Here is a 22294-nt window from a genome sequence, read left to right on the forward strand (position 1 = left end):
TGGTGTTTTGCATATACTAAGTGTGTAAAGTATTCGATACCATACTTGATCTTAGTCAGAAAGCTGAGAAGCACTGAAAGTGTTTTTAATTAAATTGAACTAAAGCAAAAGTGATTCAAAGCCAAGCCAGCTGTGTCTCTCATTTTCTGCAGTATTCATGACAACTGTTACAACTGAGCACATCCATATATGAGTGAGTGTACTAAAGGAGTATGTAGCCATGCTGAGAGACTCAAAATTAAAGGTCAATTAAGGTTTGTAGTATTTTCTGTGTCCCGGATGAGCATTTCTCATATGGCTGTGCTGTAAATGCTTTATAGTGCCCAGGCAGTTCTCCTTCACTGCTCCCGTGATTTCAGTAAGTGGCTCACTCTGCAACAGCTGCAAGTTATTCCCAACATCTGCAGCGAGTGCTCATGTTCTCCAAGGCCATTGAAAACAATGCTCTCACCCCATTAACAGCCTCCATCATTCTCCACTGTTTTTCTAACCGAGAGTTAGGGAAGAATGAGTGCAATATATCTAGGCGTAAGGAGCCCTGGGGCTGCTTATCGATGGTCATGTACACAATGCGTTATTTGTCCTTCCTGTTTTCTGTATGTAAAAAGTTAAATAGTTCTTTAAGCATGAAAAGGTAGTTTGTTACACACACAAACACACACTTAAATGTAAAAGATAAAGTCTAATTTGCTAGTAAATGTAAAAATAAAGGGCTCTGGCTGAAAAATATTTCGTAAGTTTTAAATGACTAGGTAGAGTAATGTGAGCTTGACATCTACTGTCTCATTTTTCTACTTGGATAGTGGGGAAATTTTTCTCTGCAGTTTTCCTATACACTTCACTTCTGGGCATTCACAGAGTATTGGCTGTGTGTATTCCACAGCTTCCTCTAGTATTTCTTTTAAGGGCACACATCTGGAACTGAAGAAACCCAATTTATTATTATTAACTTTCTAACAATAATTAATAGGTAATATGGAAAGAGACCCCTTAGCTATTTTTGCCATCTTGTTAATCTGGCAGTTAATATTTTTAATAAGAAGTAAATAAGTGAAACACAATCTTTCACATTTAAATTGTCATCTCATAAGTTAACATTACAATTTATGTATTAGGAAGATTAAAATGCTTACTTATGAATATAATTTCTGTTTACACTTTTAGAACTAAGATTAAAAGTACTGGAGAGAAATGAAGCCAGATATTTTGACTAATATAATAAGTTATTATAGCTTATTTAAAAATATCTCTTTGCCCAGCACTCGGGAGGCAGAGGCAGGCTGATCTCTGTGAGTTCGAGGCCAGCCTGGTCTACAGAGCGAGTGCCAGGATAGGCTCCAAAGCTACACAGAGAAACCCTGTCTCAAAAACCCAAAAATAAATAAATAAATAAATCTATCTCTTTGGCTGGGCATGGCCTGTACTCCCAGTACTGGATATGCCAATGCAGGAAGATTGAGAGCATGAAACCTGCCCAATTGTATCAAGCCACCCTGAGCGTTGTAGAGAGATACTTAAAAAAAAAAAAGCCTTAATGTTATATGTTAGCTAAGACATACTCACTCTGTAAAATTTTTGTGTAGAACTTTGAAAAGTTTTAAATAATTTTTCATTCTTCTAATCATAGTAGTAGGATTAGATTGAAGATTCATTCACATGGCAGTTTCCACTATTCTTAACTTGAAGCCTAAAAGAATAATTACTGACATATAAGGATATGTATCTATTGACTATGCCTATTTTTATTTTAACATGTTAGGGTTGTTCAGGGAAATTCTTATTAGGGCTCTTTTGATAATACTGAAATTATTGTTTTTATTGATATGAAATTGTATCCTTATCTTTATTTGTAATCCTTCTTCTTGTTTTCTCAAATCTTCCTGTTTGGGATTAGGAAGGTTGCTCATTGATTAAGGCACCATGAGGACTGGAGTTCAGATCTCCATAACCATATAAGTGCCAGGTAGGCATGATGGCCCACCTGAAACTCCAGCCTTGGAAGGTAGACATGGGACCTACAGAGCAAGCTGACTAGGGAGACTAGCTATATTGGTGAGCCCTAGGTTTGACTGAGAGATCCTGCCTTAGCAAGAGGAAAAAGCACTATCCACTTGTCATTCATATATATCAGATGCTATAAAGATCATTTATAAGGCATTGTTTTCCCATTTTATTTAGCACCTAAATATTATATGGTTTAGAGTTCTGTAAAGGATTGGTGTATCTTTCTGACTAGAAGTACACAAAACGGAAGCAGAAAATTTGTGTTAAGTACAAGTAAAATTTGCTAGATAGTTAATTTTTCCTATTATTGTTGGATATTGATTTTCTTTTATTAAGGGGAATTCCAGAGATCTATCCAAGTAGTGGGCAGAGTCCACTGCTAGTAATTAGATCAAACGCCTTACATGAGTGAAGAGTACCTTCTAGTTTTAGGGTCTAGATGTCATTTTCCTTAGTTATTTTTGAATTATTGCTTTGGGTTGGGGTGGGGTGGGTATTATGGAACTATGCTCAACACAGTTGAATCTAAATCCAAGGGTCTCTTCACCTAATGGGTCTGGGGTCTACATGATCTCTTAAGGCTCTGTGACTGTGTGCACACAATTTTAATGTAATTTCTATCATATTTGTTTGATTTTTTAAAAAAATGTAATAGCAGACCTTTAAGGAAATCCTCTACATGACTTTGAGATCTGGGCTTTGGGATGTGAGAAGGAGATTCTTGATGTAGAGTGGCTTACAAGGAAATACCATGCTTACCCACTTACTTTAAAGGATACAGATAGACATCCCTAGGCTATGACTCAGGAAATCATAGAAGCTTTAGGAGCTTTGTGCCATGGACTGTGTGTGTATGTGTGTGTGTGTAATCGTTTATAATTCTGAGAAACAAAGTATTTTCTTCCCCAAATGCCACATTCTTTCATATTTATTTAACTTTGCAAAAAGTTCCCTATGCCTGGAATGCTGATTTTTAATTTTTTTGTTTCCCCTGTGCTGTGAATTCCCTTTTACTTTCATATATATTCATTGTTTATTATTACACATCATCTCTCTATATACTTTTAGTTCTCTGTTGGTGGATGAAGTTTTTCAATGACTTCCATGAATGCTAGAGCTTGCAGCCATTTGATATGTCTAAAAAGTGAACTAACAATCATATTCCCACTAAAAGATTTAACTTGTTTTAAGAGTGATGATCCAAAACTTGAGTGAGTGAGCTCCACTCACCTCCACCCCCTCCCCCCAAACCCTCTGGAATAGTACTACCTTTGTTTAATACCTTTCCAAGAGGTTTCCATCTGTTCAGTGTTTGTTGATGGGGACAGACACCGTGTGTAAACTTGCACTCAGTGCAGGACTCAGTGTGCATTTCTTCCAGTGCTTCAGCTTTGCTCCGTTGTTCGCAGCAGCTTTGTGGAAGGCTCACAGAAGAGAGTGGGCTCCACTCAGATACTTGTCACATTGTCTTGAAAGCTTCCGTGTGGGAGGCTCTATGTTAAGATATTGGGGTCTGTTCTTTAGAGACAGCTGTCTAACAGCTGGGCTCTGATGAGGAAGGCGAATGGTTTTTAACTAGTCTGATTGTCACTAGCTGGCCTCTTCATGTTACCATCTCTGATGAAGAACATATTTCCTAATTGGACACTCAGAACTTTCTCTTTTAGCCTATCTTATGTATGTCTGTTTTGGTTTTGCCATAATTTTGAAATAAATTTGCCATAATTTGAGAACATTTTGAAAACTGAGTTTGGCTAGACATAACAACTTAAGCCTCTTGGAATGTGGCTACTTCATGATCTCTTAACTTAGGATTTCCTTTAACAAGGGAAAAAGAAGGACCATTTATTCATTTTAGAAAGCTGTGGCGAGCGTTTGGTGGCGCACACCTTTAATTCCAGCACTTGGTAGGCAGAGGCAAGTGGATCTCTGTGAGTTTGAGGACAATCTGGTCTACATAGTGAAATTTAGACCAGCCAAGGCTACATATTGAGACTTTGTCTCAAAATAAACAAATAAATAAATAGATAAATACTAATGAGTTTTTATTTTTTTATTTACCTATATTCCAGGGTTCTAGATACAAAAAATTCAAACATCTTTTCACCTAGAAGTCATCTTTGTGGATCAGCCTTAAATTCCTTTAGTTCCTAGTGAATCACATCAGGCTGTAAATACTGATCAGCAATACTGGATGTGGTGGAATTGGCAACGTGTAGGAAATACACACTTAATTGTAAGCAAGACTGTGAAGATTTTAAAAGCTTTTATAAAGATGTAGGTGAGTAATAACTGTGATGATTGGATAGCCACAAGTTGACCAGGGCAATTATTAGTCATTTTTTATTAAATCATGTCTAGAGTGTGAGAAAATGGTATAAAATGAAATTGGGAGAGTCAGCTGTTCCTTGTATAGTTCATTGCCAAAATATCCTTCCTTACTGTTAATTAAAAATGACCACTCACATTATAGCTGTAAGTGAATGTTTTTCTTAAAAGTAAATAAAGTGGAAATGGATATATAAGCACAAAGTATGTGTTAATTGATTTAACTGTGATAGGTATAAGAGATTATGGGGACATAAAAGCAGACCAGTTCATTTTACCTAGGCATAGGTGGCAGAGGGAAGCAAGAGAAGTAGATAGGAATTGGTCCTAGAAGTTTAAAAGTAGAGTTGACACTTTCAACAACGAATGGCAAAACAAAATGTCAGGGATGCAGAGAAACGGCATCCCTCCTGAGATGCTCATGGGGATGTAGAATGATAAATTCAGTCTAGAAGCTAATGAAGCAGTCACACCTTAGACAAGCAAAAAGCCTATAAGCAAGAGGGTGAAAACATGAATTGGAACTTCATCAAAAGTAAAAACTGTTGTGATGAAAAGGATGCCATTAAGAAAGATATAAAGCAGTTTACAGAATGGTAGAAACCACTTGCAAGCCAAATATATCATAAGAGGCTTGTACCCAGACTGTGCAAGGAAGTCTTATAACTCAATAATAAAAAGGCAACCTAATTAAAAACGGGAAAGAAAATGTAAGACCAACATGGGTGCCTGACAGTAGATGAATGGATGAAGAAAATATGGTATATATACACAATAGACTATCATTCTGCCAGGAAAATGGTTAGAACATATAAAGTGTGAGAAACAAAGATCCTCACTTCATAGTAAGAGCACTGTAGACTCAGTAGTGAAAAGGAAGCAATTTATTTTGTGATTTTGCAAAGTCAGGCATTAGCCCCAAATGGCAGGTGAGCTGATTAGGGTAGAGAACATTCTTTATAATCCTGAGTTCATGATCCTTCCTTGCTCTCTCATAATCCGAGTGATCAGGGGGGTAAAGGCACATGTCGTCTGGGTCTCATCTTTCTCTGTCTCCAGTGTTGGTCTTTTTCTCAACAAAAACCATGTGGGTTCATCTCTGTACTCTACATCCTATTTTTCTTAAAGCCTATCAGGCTCATGTCTTTGAACAAGCTTGGCTGTTAGTAATTTTCCCACTGACTATTTAGTTCGGGTGGGGTAGCATTAGCAGCAGAGTTCGTGAGGCAAGTGCTTTACCACCAAGCCACAGCCCATCGGGTTAGCAGAGTTTGTATGGTGGTCGATAGCTAGAGTGCCAGCAGGGGTCAAGTGTTTTCTGTTCTTCTGTATTTGGGCCCACGCTTCTGAAAATGAACCATCAGATTTGCTTACATAAAGAAACTTAAATTTTATTTTATTTGTATGTGTATGTACAGACATACGTGTACACACACACACACACACACACACACACACACACACTCACACACACACACAGCTTACTGAGTCCATTTAGTATTGCTGGTCTGTACATGTGTTTAGGGGGCTTGGGGTTGAACTACCTATGTAAAAGCTTGTCCCTAGAAAAAACTGATTTTTCTGCTCTCAGCAGCCATTAAGCACCTGTAGCTCTTCATCTAAGGGAGGGAGTCTTTATCTGTGTAATTCAGATAAAAGTGGATTTTCTTCTTGGCATAGTGCTCAGCTTCTAGGGTGAGCAGGTATTTAGCTTGGCTATTTTGGTAACCTAGGATCCTGAGAGAAATTTGTTCACCAAAATAGATGTCAAGATTATTGGGATTTGTGATTTCAATTTTAAGGGCATTAAGTGAATTTAAAAGACATCATTTTTGGTGTTTTTTGTTAGTTTGTTTGTTTGCTTGTTTGTTTTTCTTATTTTGTAGTTTGACTTGTCAGGGACTCAGGTTTCTTAAAATGTGCTCTAGGGACATTGTATAGTCCTTCCCATTTGTGTGAAATCAAGATTAAAAATTACCCTGGAAGTAATGTGGTGGGAGTGGGAGGTGGGGGCAGAAGCAGTGGCAGCAATTATATTGGAAAGAAAATGCCTACTTTCTATAACAAGGTTAGGGGAATAGCCAGACCCTAAGATCATGCAAGGAGGAATAAGTATACATATAAAAATAAGTGGGATTGATTTAGTGTCTTTTCTGTTGTTGTGATAAATTACTATGATAAAGCAACTTCAAAAAAATGAGGTTCATTTTAAGTCACTGTTCCAGGTGACAGTCCATCATGGCAGGGAGGTCCTAGCATCAGGAACTTGAAACAGGTGGTCATATTATGTCCACAGTCAGAAGAGAGCAATGAATACATCCATGTACGGTAGTGCTTAGCTTGCTTTCAGTTCCCTTTCTAGATCAGGATCCTTTCCCTAGGGAATGGTTCCACCCACAATGGGCTGTCTTCTCAATTCAAAAAATGTAATCAGGAAATCCCCACAGATGTGTTCAGAGGCCCTGTTTCCTAGGTGATGTTAGTCTTTGTCAAGCTGACAACACGAATCAACACAGTGTCTTTCTCTCGCCTTCTAGAAAGCTAGAATCACTTACATGAAAGCGTCAGCTAGAACTGGAGGTATAACACAGTGACAGACCACCTGTTTAACATTTATAAAGTTTGATTCCTAGAACCAACAAAAAGATGGAATGAGAGAGGGAGGGAGAGAAAGCTAGCTAGCTAGACTCATTTTTTTGTGTGCTCTACTCCCATCCTGCCATGTTGCCTACACAGCCACATGGCATTTGGGGAGCTTCCTACAAAGTCTGATATAAGAACCATATCTCAAGGCAAACAAACTTGTTTGACCTTATTAGAATTTTGAGCTCATTTTTCCTGTTGACATTGCCAGCATTATCAGGATTGCGTTATGTGTCAAATTTTTTCTCTTGTCAGAATAGAAATTTTGTCTCCTCCTTGGGACATCTGTTGTACACTAATGGTTTTGATTTATTCTTCCTCTCCCTGGTACATATTAGTGGTGCAGATGCATGCTTTATATTTCCTTTTATTGGCCTGTAGTTTTATTGCATACATTAGTGGCACAAATAGCACATTCATTTTGGCTATTTCTACTAACTGTTTCAAGTTTGGGGATGAGTAATCTACTTTGCTTATGTTTTTAATGTGGTGAGAGGCTCTACATCATAGGCAGTTTAGTAGACTTTAAATGATGACATTCCACTTAATTTTACTACCTCTAATTTTTCTTGCAATTTTTGTTTTCATGGCATCTTACTATGTGTGTCTGTCTGTATGCTGTGATGATTTCAAATTTCCTAATTGACATTTCTTTAGTGAGTAGATACTTTTGGTTTCTAATCAACAGTTTGTGTAACTACAGGAAAACAGTTTCGGTTCCAAATGTTGTGGAATTAAATAGTAACCTTGACAGGCCACTTCTCATTGCTGCTCTAGCCCTTTTAATTTTGAGGTTCGGAAGCTTGAAATATAGTTGGTAAGAGGATGAGGTGTAGTGACAGTAGAAAATGGGAGCGTCTCGAGATAGGAAGTTAAAGCAAATGCAGTGCTGTTTTTGGAATAAGGATGGATGTTATTTTTTTTAATCTGGTTTTCGTGGTTGTTGTATTTGAAAAACAACCCCATCGCAGGAATCCAGTGGGTATAAGCCAAAGTTTAAATGTTAAGAGCCCATTGTTGTTAGTGTTGGCCTGATACACAGAACGTTTTGATCACAGTAGGCCATCTCGATCCAATCAGAGCTGCTTGGTGTCACACGTGGAGCCTTTGCAAGGCAAGGCTTCTTACTATTAGGGAGCAGCATTGCATATTCTAGGCATCCCTTCCTGTCAAAGATAGAGGCTCCCACGCTGAGCCGGAGTTTCCTCATGCAAGAGAGACTGTCTCATCTACTGTGACATGCACTAGCTAAAGTGGAGATTTTTTTTAAATGGGTGTTTTATTCAATTATATAAATAATCATTTCACTTGTCAGCTTTTGATGTAAGATCAGTGTTTTGTTTTTAAGTCTAAATCTGCTGCTCAGCACCCTGTATTTTCTTTCTTCCATAAACTATATTCACAACCCAACTGCCATAATTTCCAGGTATCATTTATAATTATTTTCAATTATGATAAAAACTTACAGATTGTTAAACAATATGGTGGAAACTTAGTGTTTTCTGTGTCTTTAATAGTTTTGCAATGAGAAAAATAGAATCAACCTATTTACTTTTATCAAGCTGTGTCATCTCTATTTTTATTTAGTTTACCAATTTATATAATGTTGAAAACACAATCACACTAACAAGTCAGCAATTAGAAAAATTAATTAGCAATTGGTTTAGTAAGTCAGTTTGGACTCTGTGGATATGTATTTGTTAACTCTCAGTTGGGCCTTAATTTTATTGTGAGTTATCGTCATAAATTCCAGTTAAGCAACATGCCTTATACTTTTGCTCAGTCTTTCTCTGATGCTTTTGCTTCATCAAAAAGATGAAATGCTGTTTAATGCTGTGCCGTCCTCAGACTTTGACTATCTCTAACAAGGTACACAGGAAGGGAGTTGGAGGACTGTAGAACTGGCATCTTGGACCATGTGTTACTGCACAATACTGGAAAGCTGATGCTCTTTCTCACAGTGCAGTGCTTTGGTATTTGTCTAACAACCTATGGAAGTATGAATAACAAAGCATTGGCTGTAATTTTGTCTCCATGGTTTTAGCCCTGAAGATGCATACGCTGGAGTTTATCAACCCTATACAGGATTTTCAGAAGCCCATTTGAAAATGCCTTAAAATAAGCAACAAGGTTTTGAGTGACAGTGTTGAGATACATTTATTTCTGGAGCAATATCCTTTTGCATTTTGTTTTTACTTCTAAATAGCTTAACTTTTGTTGTACTTGGGTTATTTTGTGCTCAGATTCATCAAATTACACCTCTACTTTTCCAGGATTGAATTTCCTCCACTAGTTCTTTAATACAGATTTAGATGAGGGGAAGGGGCTCCGTATCAAGAAGTCTTAATAATAAATGTGGCTTTTCTGTGCAGTTAAAAATTAACAAAGTGTCAGATGTAGTGGTGCTCGCCTTGAATCTTACCACTTGGGAAACAGAGACAGGTAAGTCTCTGTGAGTTCAAGGCCATTCTGGAGTTCCAGGCTTGCCCAGGCTACATAGTGATACCATGTCTCAAAACAAAGTTAATAAAGCTATCCCTGATTATGTTAACCTTTATTGAATTTCTGTTGCCTTGTTGACCAAATATCTTTAGTACTGACCCACAAACAGATACAGTAACTAGTTAAACCTAGCTTTAGAATGACAGAAAATGCAGTAGTGACTTAGGAAAGTCAATTTCTATCTCTGTCTCATCTATAACTTTTAAATATATTATGGCTCCCTGGTCACCAAGGTCCCAATCTCCTGATTTTTTGCTCTGTAATCCTCTGGTTACAGCCTCCATCTCAGAGCCCACTGTGGCTTCTCTAGCTATAGCTGCCATGTAGCTGCTTTCTAGGTAGCAGGAGGGAGAACATGGGTGGCCTTCCATCATTACTCAGCTCAGAAAAGTCCTTTCAACTGGACTAAGTTGCCTCGCCTGAATGCAAAGGAGTCTTCTTTCTGCCCAATTAAGTATCACAGGTTCTGTTTCTATTCAAAAATTATAGTAGCAGGAGAGCATATATTGGAAACAAATCAGTTTCTCTCTCAGTGCACAGTTGTTTCGGCAAGAAAATAAAAACCACCGTGTGTGGCACGGTGCTGAATATATGGTAGGTGAGTGTGCTCAGTAAATGTTTTCTGTGATGAGTGGTGGAAGTCAGCAAATACTTGTTGACTAAGTTCCTAGTTTCTACAGTTACAGCTAATAGGATTAATGATCTCATAGAGTGAGATGAATACAGGAAAATAATTCAAAGTTCATTTTTGGTTAAAGGATCATTTTTTTTTAAGGAAGTAAAGGCACCTGTTCAACAAAGCAACTGTGCTATCCTCATCATATATGTATGTGTGTGTGTGATATTTTTATATAAAATACTCTTAGAATCAGTAGTACACTAGCTTTGGTTCCCTTCAATTTGATCAGTAAAACAAGCACTTTAAGTTCTAGGCTGTATCATATGTGTTACCCTTGGTTCTGTCCCCAGCACGGAGAAAAAAACAAAAAGCTCAGGTTCCCACCTATAATCCCAACAGAGGGAAGAGGCAGGAGGGCTCAGAGCTAGCCACACTGCATAGCAAGTTCTAGTCCAACTTTAGCGATGTAGTGAGTCCCTCAAACAAAGAAATGCTACCCTACAGTTTTTGCTTACTTTTAATGATGAGAAACAAGACAGGTTAACTTTAATAATGTATATAAATATGCTGTGTGGTTCTTCTTTTTCATAAACAATAGCATAACTTTTTGCTTCCTGCTACAAAACATAGGAGACATTACATTTTTAAAAAATCATGTTTAGAAACATCTAGGTCTTTGCAACAAACTCATAATTAAGTCTGAGCCTGACTTTAACCCTTCACCAATGCAATCTAAGTGTGTTTGTTTTTACAGTAACCTTAATTTAGGCCTTGCAATTTGAGGGTTGTTTTCTTATTCAATTTAGACCATGGAACAATATTTTAATTATAGGAATTAAGCTATTTATAATTTTCATAACAGGAAGATGAGCAAATTGTGTTTCTTCTAGGTTATAATTTACTATCTTGCTCTCAGAAATGTGTGATCTTTGTGTCTAACAATGCACTTAACAAACCAAAACGTAAAGAAAAAACACCCATCCTTGCTAGTGCTGAGATTGTACAGTCCCTCACTCTTCTCTCCACACTTAAGAAGTGTGTTCTCATGGAGCTGTGGCTTTGAATCCCATGAAGCACAGCAGTTACCATGTGTCTCCACACAGCTCTGCCCATGGCTGTCTATTTTAACTGTCTTTCACAGTCTAGGTTTTTCCTTTGCTTTTCAGATAACTTCATTTCTCACTCTCAGCCATATCAAATCCAACATTTTGAGGCCTTTGTCCTTATAGCAAATTTGTTGAGTGAATAATAGAACAGTGACTATAGGAACAACAACAAAAAGCAATGCCAAGTACGTTCAGCTGAGGTTTTGTCTTCACTTAGTGTAGCATGCTCCCTTAAGTAGAAAGAAATACTGTCAGAACTTTTACCCCTGTGGTAATTTCATGTTTTTGCTAGGAAAGAGTCATTAATAATACTGGTTAATATTAAAATCATAGGCCATTTATCACCTGCTTTGGACTATCTATAGATGGAACTACATTTTCCAAATACTCAACCTCCCCACTGTTCTGCAGCCGGCCTCCCCTTGGTTTATTCTTACTGTGAGTGGGTCATCAAATGTTGGTTATGTCATTTTTTAGAGCTGTGTAATTTTGGTAGACAAACTGAGTTCTTTCAGCCCTCCACTTTAACTGTATGCTTTCTGTGGATGTGTGTATGTACAGGTGTGTGTGTATATGTTGGTGTATGCATGTGCATGTGTGTAAAGGTCAGAGGCTGGTCTCAGGTATTGTTCCTTAGGACAAGGTTTTTCACAGGCCTAGAGCTCTCCGAGTCTGTTAGGGTGGCAAGCTGTTGAATCCAGGACGCCTTCTGTGTCTGCTTCCCTGGTGTTGGGATTACTGCACATCCTCCATGCCTGCCTTGTGTTCATGCACTCAGCCTAAGCCACTTCGCCAGCCCACAGACATTTTAGTGTGCGCTGTCACAGATTAAATATCTAACACTATGGCATTTTACCTCAAAGGAAGACACAACGCAGGCCGGGAGGGCCCTTGGCCTGGACCTGCTTTATCCTTTTACATATTGGTAATTTAGGAGAATTTTGGAGGACAAAAAGTTTCTCTCCTTTATAAATGGTATGAAAATGACTGTTTAAGTCTAGACAGGAAGTCACTGAAGAGGGCCCTTAAACATTGTGATCGGGCTGCTGAAGGGTAACTCTTCAAAATTGATAGCTTCTGGCAGGGGGAGGGTGGGGAAGGACTCAGTTATCTTTGAGGGGCTGGCCATGGGAGCTTGACCATGCTCCAGTGAATATATGAGCAACACAAATTGGACTCCTTCTCCTTTTCTTATTTCTTCTTCTTGGAAGGGGTGGGGGACGATGGCAGGGTGGAGGTGGACCTGGGAAGCAAGAATAATCAGGGTGTATTGTGTGAAATTCCCAAATAATCAATAAAAATACTATGTTGGAAGAAAAGAAAGAGGGAGAATGAATGTTTAATTGTAACTATACCATCACCTATTCCAGCCCTGTGTTTCTGGAGGACTGGACACTGAAACCTGGACAGAGGATGCAGTCTTGTCCAGATCACACAGCTCTTTTATGCTCAACTAGAGTTAAGATCTGTTGTCTTGATAACTTGACCAGTACTCTTTATGGTGTCCTAATCACGCATCATTATCAGAATCTAGGAGTATTCAAAACCTGCCACAGTGTGTCTGGTAATGATAGCCCTCACCCCCAGTAAATATGTACTGCATTAAGATCACATGTGGTTGATTATTTCTAAGCCAAGTTCTTACAAAAACTAATTTTTCATTACCCAAGTGAAATTCTGGCTTCCTAAAATTATAAATTTAGAATGTTCCTGGACTAAGACAATTACATATAAAAGGCTGTTCTTTCTTAATTTTAGGATCACCTGCTGTTGCCAGCTACTACCCATAACAAGACCACAAGACCAAAAATGTCAATTGTCTTACCAGCAATAAACATAAATGGTAAGTTGAAATTTCAATTTGTTAACAAAAGAGTCCGTTGCTTAACCAATATCCTCTGGGTTAATGAAAGGACATTCAGACAAATTTATACATATATTATTTTGGAAATGTTTCCCCACTGTTTATTTTTACAAAACATTAATTTTAATTTCATTACTCTTAATTTTAAACCATTATATTTCTTAAGATTTATTTTCATTGTTTTTTAAAAGTATATGTATTAGGGGAGGTATGTGTAGATGCTCACAGAGGCCAGAAGGAGCATATTGGATCCCCTGGAGCTGGAGTCAAAGGAGGTAGTTAGTTGTAAGCACAGTGAAACCACTGAACTAGACCACTCCGTGGGTAGAAGAAAACTTTGTGTGGAGCATCAAACTGCTGGCTGTCTCCCAGAGGGCAGAGAACAGCAGGTGGTGGGAAAACCCGTATCACCCTTATCAATTTTAAGGGGACAGGTGGCCATGGGAGGAGAGGTGCAGCCCAGAACAGCCTGGGATTTAGCATGAGGACTTTGATCTGTAGTAGGCTGTTTGGGAACTAGATGTCCTTGCCTGTGGTTGATGACCACTGGGGCAGACAAGGGAAGTTGTGGATTTCCTGGTAAATAGAAATCTGCCTTAGAAGATTCCTAAGGTTTCTGTTTACCCAGTAACAACCCTTCTGTTTACTGGGTCAGAATCCTTCTGTCTGACATTGTCATCAGCACTGCCGTTTGGGGGCCACTTTGGACCTAACTGTAGTGAGCTACCTGACATGGGTGTGGGAACCAAACTCAGGTCCTCTGTAAGAGCAGTACATGCTCCTAACTTCTGAGCCATCTCTCCAGATCCCCAAATTATTATACTTTTCAAAATAAAGAGTAATTTTTTTTATTTACACTGACAAAACTGGGAAAGCTAGCATGCTACTCTATAGACTTGCTATTGAGCGTCTCTCTAGTCATATGTACAATGTATAAAATCTTTGATAAATGCTAATGGTGACCTTTTCAATTATAGCTTTGGAACTTAAAGTAGTTTCCTGTTCTAGCTTAATACTAATAAATTCTAGACAAGTCACTGAAGCTTGTTTATGTGCAGCCTTGATGAGCTTGCTATTAATAAGATTGCTATTGGACTTGTTCTACCTGCTAGCACTAGATGCTACACTAAACATAATACTGATAGATACTCAGGGGCTAGCCAAAGATGACGAGGCCCAGTGATTCTGCTTATAGTCTAGAGCAGTGGTTCTCAACCTCCTAATGATATGACTGCTAAATACCATTCCTCCTGTGGTAGTGACCTCCAACCATAAAATTATTTTCATTGCTACTTCATAACTGTAATTTTGCTACAGCTATGAATCCATGTAAAAGGGTTGCTCAGCCCTCCAAAGGGCTGGGACCCACAGGTTGAGAAACATTGATCTAGAGGGAGAATTAAGCACAGCAATCACTATACTCCAGAGAGATTCCTATAAGTAATATGGGAATATTCTGCTCATTGAAACAGAGTTTATCTAGCAAAACAGCATAATAGAACTTATGATAAATTTTCTGTCTAGTGATTAGAACCCCAGAGTATATGAGGAAAATGTAATCGAAAAGCCCTTTGACGTAGCCTGCAAGTGAACCAGACTACATTCTGATTAATAGCCATAATCAAATTATCAAATACCACTATACAATAAAACGCTGAGCTTGGGATAGAGCTTAGTAAAATGCCAGTAAACATCAGGCATTTTTATTTCATATATAAGGTCATAAAGGACTGTAGAATCTCATGATTGAACGAGCATATAGACAGCTAGTTGAAATGCCTAGAGACAGCCTCTGGGTATAAAGTAGAAATAGTGTGTTTATTACAGCACAAAATGTTAGGATACATCCCGAGTCTCACAAAGACATTCAGAACATGGGCCAGCAAGATGGCTCACTGGGTAAAGGTGTTTGCTGCCAAACCTGGTAGTTTAAGTTTGCTCCCTGGAATCCACATAGTGGAGGGAGAGAACCTACTTACCCAAGTTGTCTTCTTGCTTCTACATGCATACCTCTAAAGATATTCATGAGATAATCACACTACTACTCAATGAAGGATAATTTACTCCAAATGTATTATGGTATTTGTGAAATCTCATCTGTTCTTATCCCATAGCTACTTGGATTTCTTTGCTTGAACTCTATGACTCTGCTCAGTTTCTGTTCAGAGAAGCTTATTTTCTCACCCATGTAGAACTGACTTGATTCCGTTCTTCTGAGGTTGTGCTCTTATGCAATACAGTGCCTGGTTCTATTTTATAGCAGTGAGCTGTCCATTTATATCAAGCCAGAAACAATAAGATGCTGTTTGACTCTGTTTATCTTGGCCAGGGAACTAATTTTTAAAGATAAATCTTTCCTGGATTTGGGAAATACAATTGTTAGAAGATCATTTCCTTTTTAATCTGTTCCAGATTTTTTGCAAATAAATTCTGAGTATTTTTCCTTGTAAGATATCATAAACTTAGAAAATTTAGATTAAAATTCAAGAACTACTGACAGAGAACACACCGTATGTTAAGTTTAGTGCTACACCACAGCCTTTCTCAGAACAGTGCCTTTACCCTTTTACTGTGAGGATCTCTCTCAGATTAGAGCTTGAGTTTATTTTGCTCTTCACCAACCTCAGCGCCTGCAGGGAGGTGGATGGTACCCTCGTTCACCATCACAGCTCACAGCTTACACCTGTCTCCTGCAGTCAGTCGCCCCACGTCTTTCACATGTGAGCAGACTTTACTCCTCTGACTTTTCTTCCTGGCAGTCCTCTTCACCATCTTCACCAGACTGCAGCACTGTCTTCCTCAACTCTGCCTGGCCCTTGGCCGATTGATCCAGGACTGTGCCCCTTCTTGATGCAGTTATCTGTTTTATGCAACCCCAGCTCCCCATCCGTGTAACTGTACTCAGATCTTGTCACAAATCACACATTCCTCCTCCTCAGACACCCCACTCTGACCATTATTTAGTCCCTTCCTTCAGTGTCTACACTCCAGCTGTTCTCCCTCATAGATCTGCAATCCTTTGACCTCGTCACCTTCCCTAAATCTGTCTTGTCCTTACTGGACATACTTCTTCCTGACCCAACCTAGATTCCATGGTTCCTTACTATCATCACTTTTATAAATACTCCTGGATCCCTAGCCTCCTTCCTTCCTTCATAACTCCTGCCTGACCAAAACCCCACCCTAGTTAAATCCAACTCTTCTTTTTATGCCTGATGTCAGGCATTTGAAACTAACTAGCAAGTGTCATCCAATCAAGTCAAATTGACTGACTTGAAGTTTATGACCAGGGATTTCAGTGGGGCATTCAGTGCTCCCAGTCCTTGCTAATGAATTCACTTTCTTCTCTCAGAAGCAAGAATTCTTATTTCCATTTCTCAAATCTCCACTATATCCGTTTCCCAACCCCTCAGCTTGTAAACTCACCAAGTGCTACACTGAAGAAAAATAAATGCAAGGCTCTGTCACGTGTCTCCTACCACCAGCCAGCTGCAGCTCCACCCACAACCTCTGCTCTTCCTCTTGGGTTCCAAATCTGCTTTACTATGTGCCAGACATGCGTTGTTGAGGAAGAAAATTAACTTCTCTGTCCTTTGGCTTTCTTGGAGTGTTTAATAAAATGTATGTCATAACATTTCTGAATTCATAAGTTTTATGTACCTTAGAAATAAAAGTGAGTGGTGGTTGATCCCTCTCTGATTTAATGGTACCCATAGAATTTTGGAGAGGGTGGTAAACACAGAGAGTAGAGACAAAGGTTATTAACTGGTTTCTATAGTTCACTAGATGGTGATATGTGGGAGAAGGAATTTGATTTTCCAACTTGAGCAAAGTAAATACTTCTCCAGGTCAGTATTTGATTTTAAATTATTATGAATGATGATTATATTTTGTCAGTTGAGCTGTGAGGGAAAAAAGAAAGGTCTAAGAATCAGAAAGAAAGTAGGATAAGAGCATAAAATTTATGTCATTTAGAAGTTACTGGTCACAGGCCAATAAGATGACTCAGTGGTTGAAGACACTTGCTGCCAAGTCTGACAGACTGAGCTTAATACGCAGACACCTCATGATGGAAGGCAATCCTGCAGGCTGTCCTCTGACCTGATTGCCACATGTGTGCCATGGTGTGCACTCACATACACACGAATGTGATAAAAGTTCTAAAGAAATCACCGCCAATACCATTCATTGTTCTTCGTTTTGTATTCTCTATATTATTTAAATTTCTTTGTCTTTTAGAGAGTTGAAAATAGGTTAGTAAGCTGTAAGAAAGACTTTCTTTGCCTGAGGAGGAAGTCTTCCTACTGAAAATAAATTGAAATAAAGTAAATGTTGCATATCTATTCCAAAGGGTTTTAAGAACTGATTGCATAATTGGCCGAGAAATGAATTGGAAATGAAAAGCCATTCAATTATTTTCATGTATGTTATGGTTAAATTGCACGTTTCCTTCACTCTTGATAAATAATTAAACACAACAGAATGTGGAAGAGGTTTTTTATGGGAGCTACTTTGTAAATGTCTTTCCTGGAGGGATGAAGCTGCTATCAGCAAAAGTGTTTTCTCTGACTTGTTCTCATTGTCTTCTTCTCCCTCTGTGCCATGGAACTTTTAGTGCACATACAGTAATGAAAACAAGCAACACTGTTGCCCTAATTCTGCCAGAGTAGAGCAACAAATGACTACCAGGCTAAAGGGTAATTATATTTAGTCTCAGAGTGGTTTCCATGTAATGGAAATCTAGAGCTTACCAGCAGTGGTATGCAGCTGCCAGTGCCAGCTCCTGAGACAGACACAGTTTTAGTTGGAGAAAGCATAGCAGAAGGTTAGGAAGCAACTCGGCCAGATGCATATGTTGGTTTTTATAATATGAGAATGTTGATACACTATTCTTGTGTGGAAGCAGCTCTCCCAAAGCAAATTATTTGGAAACTGTTCCTTTGATGCTGCTCAAGCAGCTGGCTGCCTAGTAGGCTGAATTGTGCTGTTTACTCTTACAAATGTATTTGTCCTTAGAGGTGTACAGGTTGCCTGTCTGCATGTGTGTTGGGGGGTGGTATTTGTAACCCTGCATTTCCATTGTAATCATCGTAATTCATTCCATTTCATAGTTGCATCCAGAAAGTTAAGTGATTGGGGCTGTTAAAACAATGTATGAGCATAGTTCTTGACTTTTTGACTTCTGACTAGTACTGTTTTCCCACTGAGAATTTCTGTTGAGAACAGAGGGAAAAAGCACACTAGCACACTTTTCTTTCAAAGTGCAGTCATGGACCACTAATTATGCATAGCTAGAAGGCAAGGTGATAAAAATGTCACTGTAGTTGGCAACATCTTTGTGAAGACCAAAGTTGGACTTCCAGCCTTGAACAGATACTACTGTTTTATACCGAAAAGACTATCTACTAAGAGAACCAGAGTCAAACTCAAGATTTGAGTACAATTCAACTCAGTTTGTTGGATCTTTTTATAGTTCATCCCACCCCCAATGAAGCTAAGATACCGTCTGAGCCCAGGCCAGTAGTGATGACTGAGATTAGCCTCACATCAGAAACAGCATGGGGAATCACTTTTTACAGAGACATCCATCAAGTACCAACCATGTACTCCATGCTTTTGGTACAGAATAAAAAGTTGGTACAGAATAAAGAAAAAAATACTTTAACAGAGAATAGAATTTTGATGACTGATATCATTTGATACTTTTGAAAGGTGGAACTTGAGCTGAACTATAAGGATAAGGAGAATATAAGGAATATACTCATGTGAGGATTATATCCAGCTACAACTGACAAAAACTAAGTAAGCTTGAACTTAAACCAGGCATAGATTTGTTGAGAAATACATAACAAAGGCTACAGGGAATAGGCCTGGCTGCTAATATTGATTTAACAGCTTAAGGATACCAAGACCAAGAAGGCTGAATTTACTTGGCCCTTCTCAGATAATCAGATCATCAGATCTGTATTTCAGGCAGGAAGAAAACAGAGCAGTATCTTTGAAAATGAACATCTTTCAGAAACTTCTAGTAAATTCCATTGTATATGAACTGTGACAAATACTTAGACCTCGCTTCATGTTAGGCTCAGAAATATAATACTTTAATGAGGTGCACAGAGATCTGACAAAGGAAAGGACCAGTTCTTTGAGTTGTTCTAGGGGATGGGGGTTGGATTAGATAGTCAAATGAGCAGCTGCTCTTTGTTGTTGTGTTCCATCACATGCTGAATTGGACTGAGCAAGTTGCCCGGGAGAAGGCACAGTTTTAAAAGGGACTCATATGACAAGAGAAGAACAACAAATGTTTACTGTAAGGGATGCATCCAGATGACTTCAGTCTTAATGAATGAAAGAAATTACTTTAAGTATAAATCATAGCAAGATGAAAACTGTCGAAGAGACTGGGTCAGTCTCAGAGTATGGGCCTAGCATGTGGGAGGCCCTGGTTCCATATCAAGCACTGCAAAAATAAGAAACTATTAATTCTTCAGAGGCATGTAGCAAAGAGAAATAAGGAGAGAAGATGAGCTTGGAGGAAGGGTAGGGCGAATTGAATTTGCAGAGAATTGAGCTTGAAGACATTGCAGCAATTGAAATTATTAGAGACCTGGAATGGAAAAGAGGAAAATTTTCAAAAGTAATTCAAAAGACAAAAGTCAATAAGTCTTGGAAGCTGGTGGTTTATAAAGAAGAGATTTCCCAAGACAAATCCATGTTAACTTTTTTATCGGCACCCTAATGTTGGTGTTTCATGAGTGCTGTCAGGTCCAGTGAGATGACTCAGTGGGTAAAGGTGCTTGGTGACAAACCTAAGGAGGTGAATTTGATTCCCATGACCCACATGGTAGAAAGAGAGAACTGACTCCTGTAAGTGGTTGTGTTGGGAGGCAGACATGCATACATGCCCTGGACCTGTAACAATTTTTTTTTTTTTAAGAGAGGACTGTTAACGTGGAATCATTGGAATCATAAGATATATAAATTGTGAGATAGGTCTGTTTTTCCCCTACTCAGCCAATTGTCTTTTAAGATCTGTCATGTTTTCAGGTATATCATAGTTGTAACTTTTTAGTGTATTTTGTGTGGATGTACCATAGCTTGCTTTTCCATTCATTGATAGATATTTGCATTGTTTCCATCCTGTTTGTTTGTTTGCCTTTATGATTATTTATGGGGAGAATGATTGCTCTGCTGAGGGATTAAACCCAGAACCTTGAGTTTACCAGGCAAAGCACACTGCCAACAAGTAATCTACATGTCCAGCCCTTATTTTTTTTTTTCTTGTTGAGTTTAAGAGCCACGCATGGTGTTATATGCTTGTAATCTAAGCACCTGGGACACAGAGGCAGAAAGATCTGGAGTTCAAAGCCCCTATCGGCTGCATAGTGAGTTGGAGGCCAGTCTAGAATAAAAGAGACCCTGTCTCAAAAACATAGAGAAAAGGTTGTGATATGGGCAGAAATCAGATTAGATGGGAACTGTAGAGAGAGAAGGAGTTTAGTTGATCAGTATAGTAAGAAAATGATGAGAGTTAAGGAGTTTTAGGTAGAGAAGTTACACTGGTCCTCTGTGCATATTTGACGTTTATTCCAGGTTGCCTGCCCCCTTGCCAGCTGTAGTGTCTTGTTGCTGCTTTTTTTATCCTTGAAGACACTACTGAAATCCTACCACTGCTAAACAATTTCCCTCATCCCCATGGGCCACCACAATTTCTAAGCCTGGTGTTACCTTTCCTCCTATTATACACTACCATACCTCTCATTTCCAACATTATCCTAGTCAAAGATGTTCATCTTGAGTGTGTGTGTCATTCATACTGACTGGTCTCCTCCCTTTCCCTTCCCTGGTGAATACCATGCTACTTAATTTTCAGAGGTGCTGCTTTTCAAGTTGGATATTCTCCCATGTTATGCTTACATATAGAATTTCTCCTGTAGCCCCTCCCTGCCTTTCATTTCCTCTAGCCGCCCTTATTTCCCCCTTTGTTCTTACATAATCAGTATGCCCACTTTGAATTCTCAATGGCTTCTTCCAGTTAGCACAGCCTTTCTGGAATCACTTCTGCAAAGAAACTCTGAAAATAAACCTGGGTTGTTTTGTTTTGTTTTGTTTTTGTTTTTTTAATTTTTTATTTTAATTAGAAAGATTATTTTACATGTCAATCCCAGGTCCCTCTCCCTCTCCTCCTCCCCTGCCTCCCCCCAACTAACACCCTACCTATCCCATACCCTTTCTGCTCCCCAGGGAGGGTGAGGCCTTCCATAGGGGGTCTTCAGAGTCTGTCATATTCTTTGGTATAGGGGCTAGGCCCACCCCTTTGTGTCTAGGCTCAGGGAGTATCCCTGTATGTGGGATGGGCTCCCAAAGTCCATTCCTATGCTAGGCATAAGTACTGATTCACTACAAGAGGCCCCATAGATTTCCGAGGTCTCCTCACTGACACCCACATTCAGGGGGTCTGGATCAGTCCCATGCTGGTTTCCTAACTATCAGTCTGGGGACCAAGAGTTCCCCCTTGTTCAGGTCAGCTGTTTCTGCAATAAACCTGGGGGTTTTTTGTTTGTTTCTTTTTGTTTTTGTTTTTTTGTAAACCTGGGTTTTTAAGTGGGTGAAGCAGCATCTGTGGCAGAGCTGCCTCTGTGCACTTGATAGAATTCTTTGCTTCGATGGCAGGTTGGCAGTAGCACAGGAAAAATGTCTTCTATGGATAGTTTGTCTTATTTACTGAGTATTTAGCCTATAGGAACATTCACAAGACTCTGGGGCTTAGATTAGAGCGACCTGCACAGGTCTTGTAGGGTTTTGATCCTTCCATGTCACAAGGTGCTAGTTGCAGAGCCCATTGTACCCAGTTGACTTCTAGAAGCTCCTTTCCTTTCAGGAAGATCTCTTTTACTCTTCCCTGCCATGTGGCAAAAGTCTGTTTCTACTCAGACAGGTGGCTTAGCTTTAAGTAAATAAAAACTAGAGGTCAAATTCTGCTTAAGCCAACTGTTCTATACTTCCTACTAGCTCTAAAAATCCAAATTCTTCATTTTTACACACATCAAAGTGGACCTATAATTATACTGGATAATTAAGATCCTTGCACTTTGTCAGAATAGTGAACCATTTAGAACTGTTCAGTAAGCATAGGTGTAACTCCTCTGTGGATGCTCTTTTGCAGTACCAGCTGGAAACTCTAGGTATCAGAACTTTCTGTGGAACGTTGCACAGTTCTATCAGCTC

At 38.9% G+C, this 22294-nt stretch overlaps 1 protein-coding gene across 1 annotated transcript in view; it reads left to right on the top strand.

The window, feature by feature from the left end:
- Nucleotides 1–22294, top strand: part of Atf6 (activating transcription factor 6) — a 166524-nt gene that overhangs the window by 108910 nt on the left and 35320 nt on the right. Inside the window, exon 16 of the mRNA XM_027418065.2 lies at nucleotides 12961–13045. Within this exon, the coding sequence (XP_027273866.1) occupies nucleotides 12961–13045 (85 nt within the window). The remainder of the gene's footprint in view (nucleotides 1–12960; nucleotides 13046–22294) is intronic.

This window comes from Cricetulus griseus, chromosome 5 (assembly GCF_003668045.3).
Source record: "Cricetulus griseus strain 17A/GY chromosome 5, alternate assembly CriGri-PICRH-1.0, whole genome shotgun sequence".
In the NCBI taxonomy this organism is placed as follows: Eukaryota; Metazoa; Chordata; class Mammalia; order Rodentia; family Cricetidae; genus Cricetulus; species Cricetulus griseus.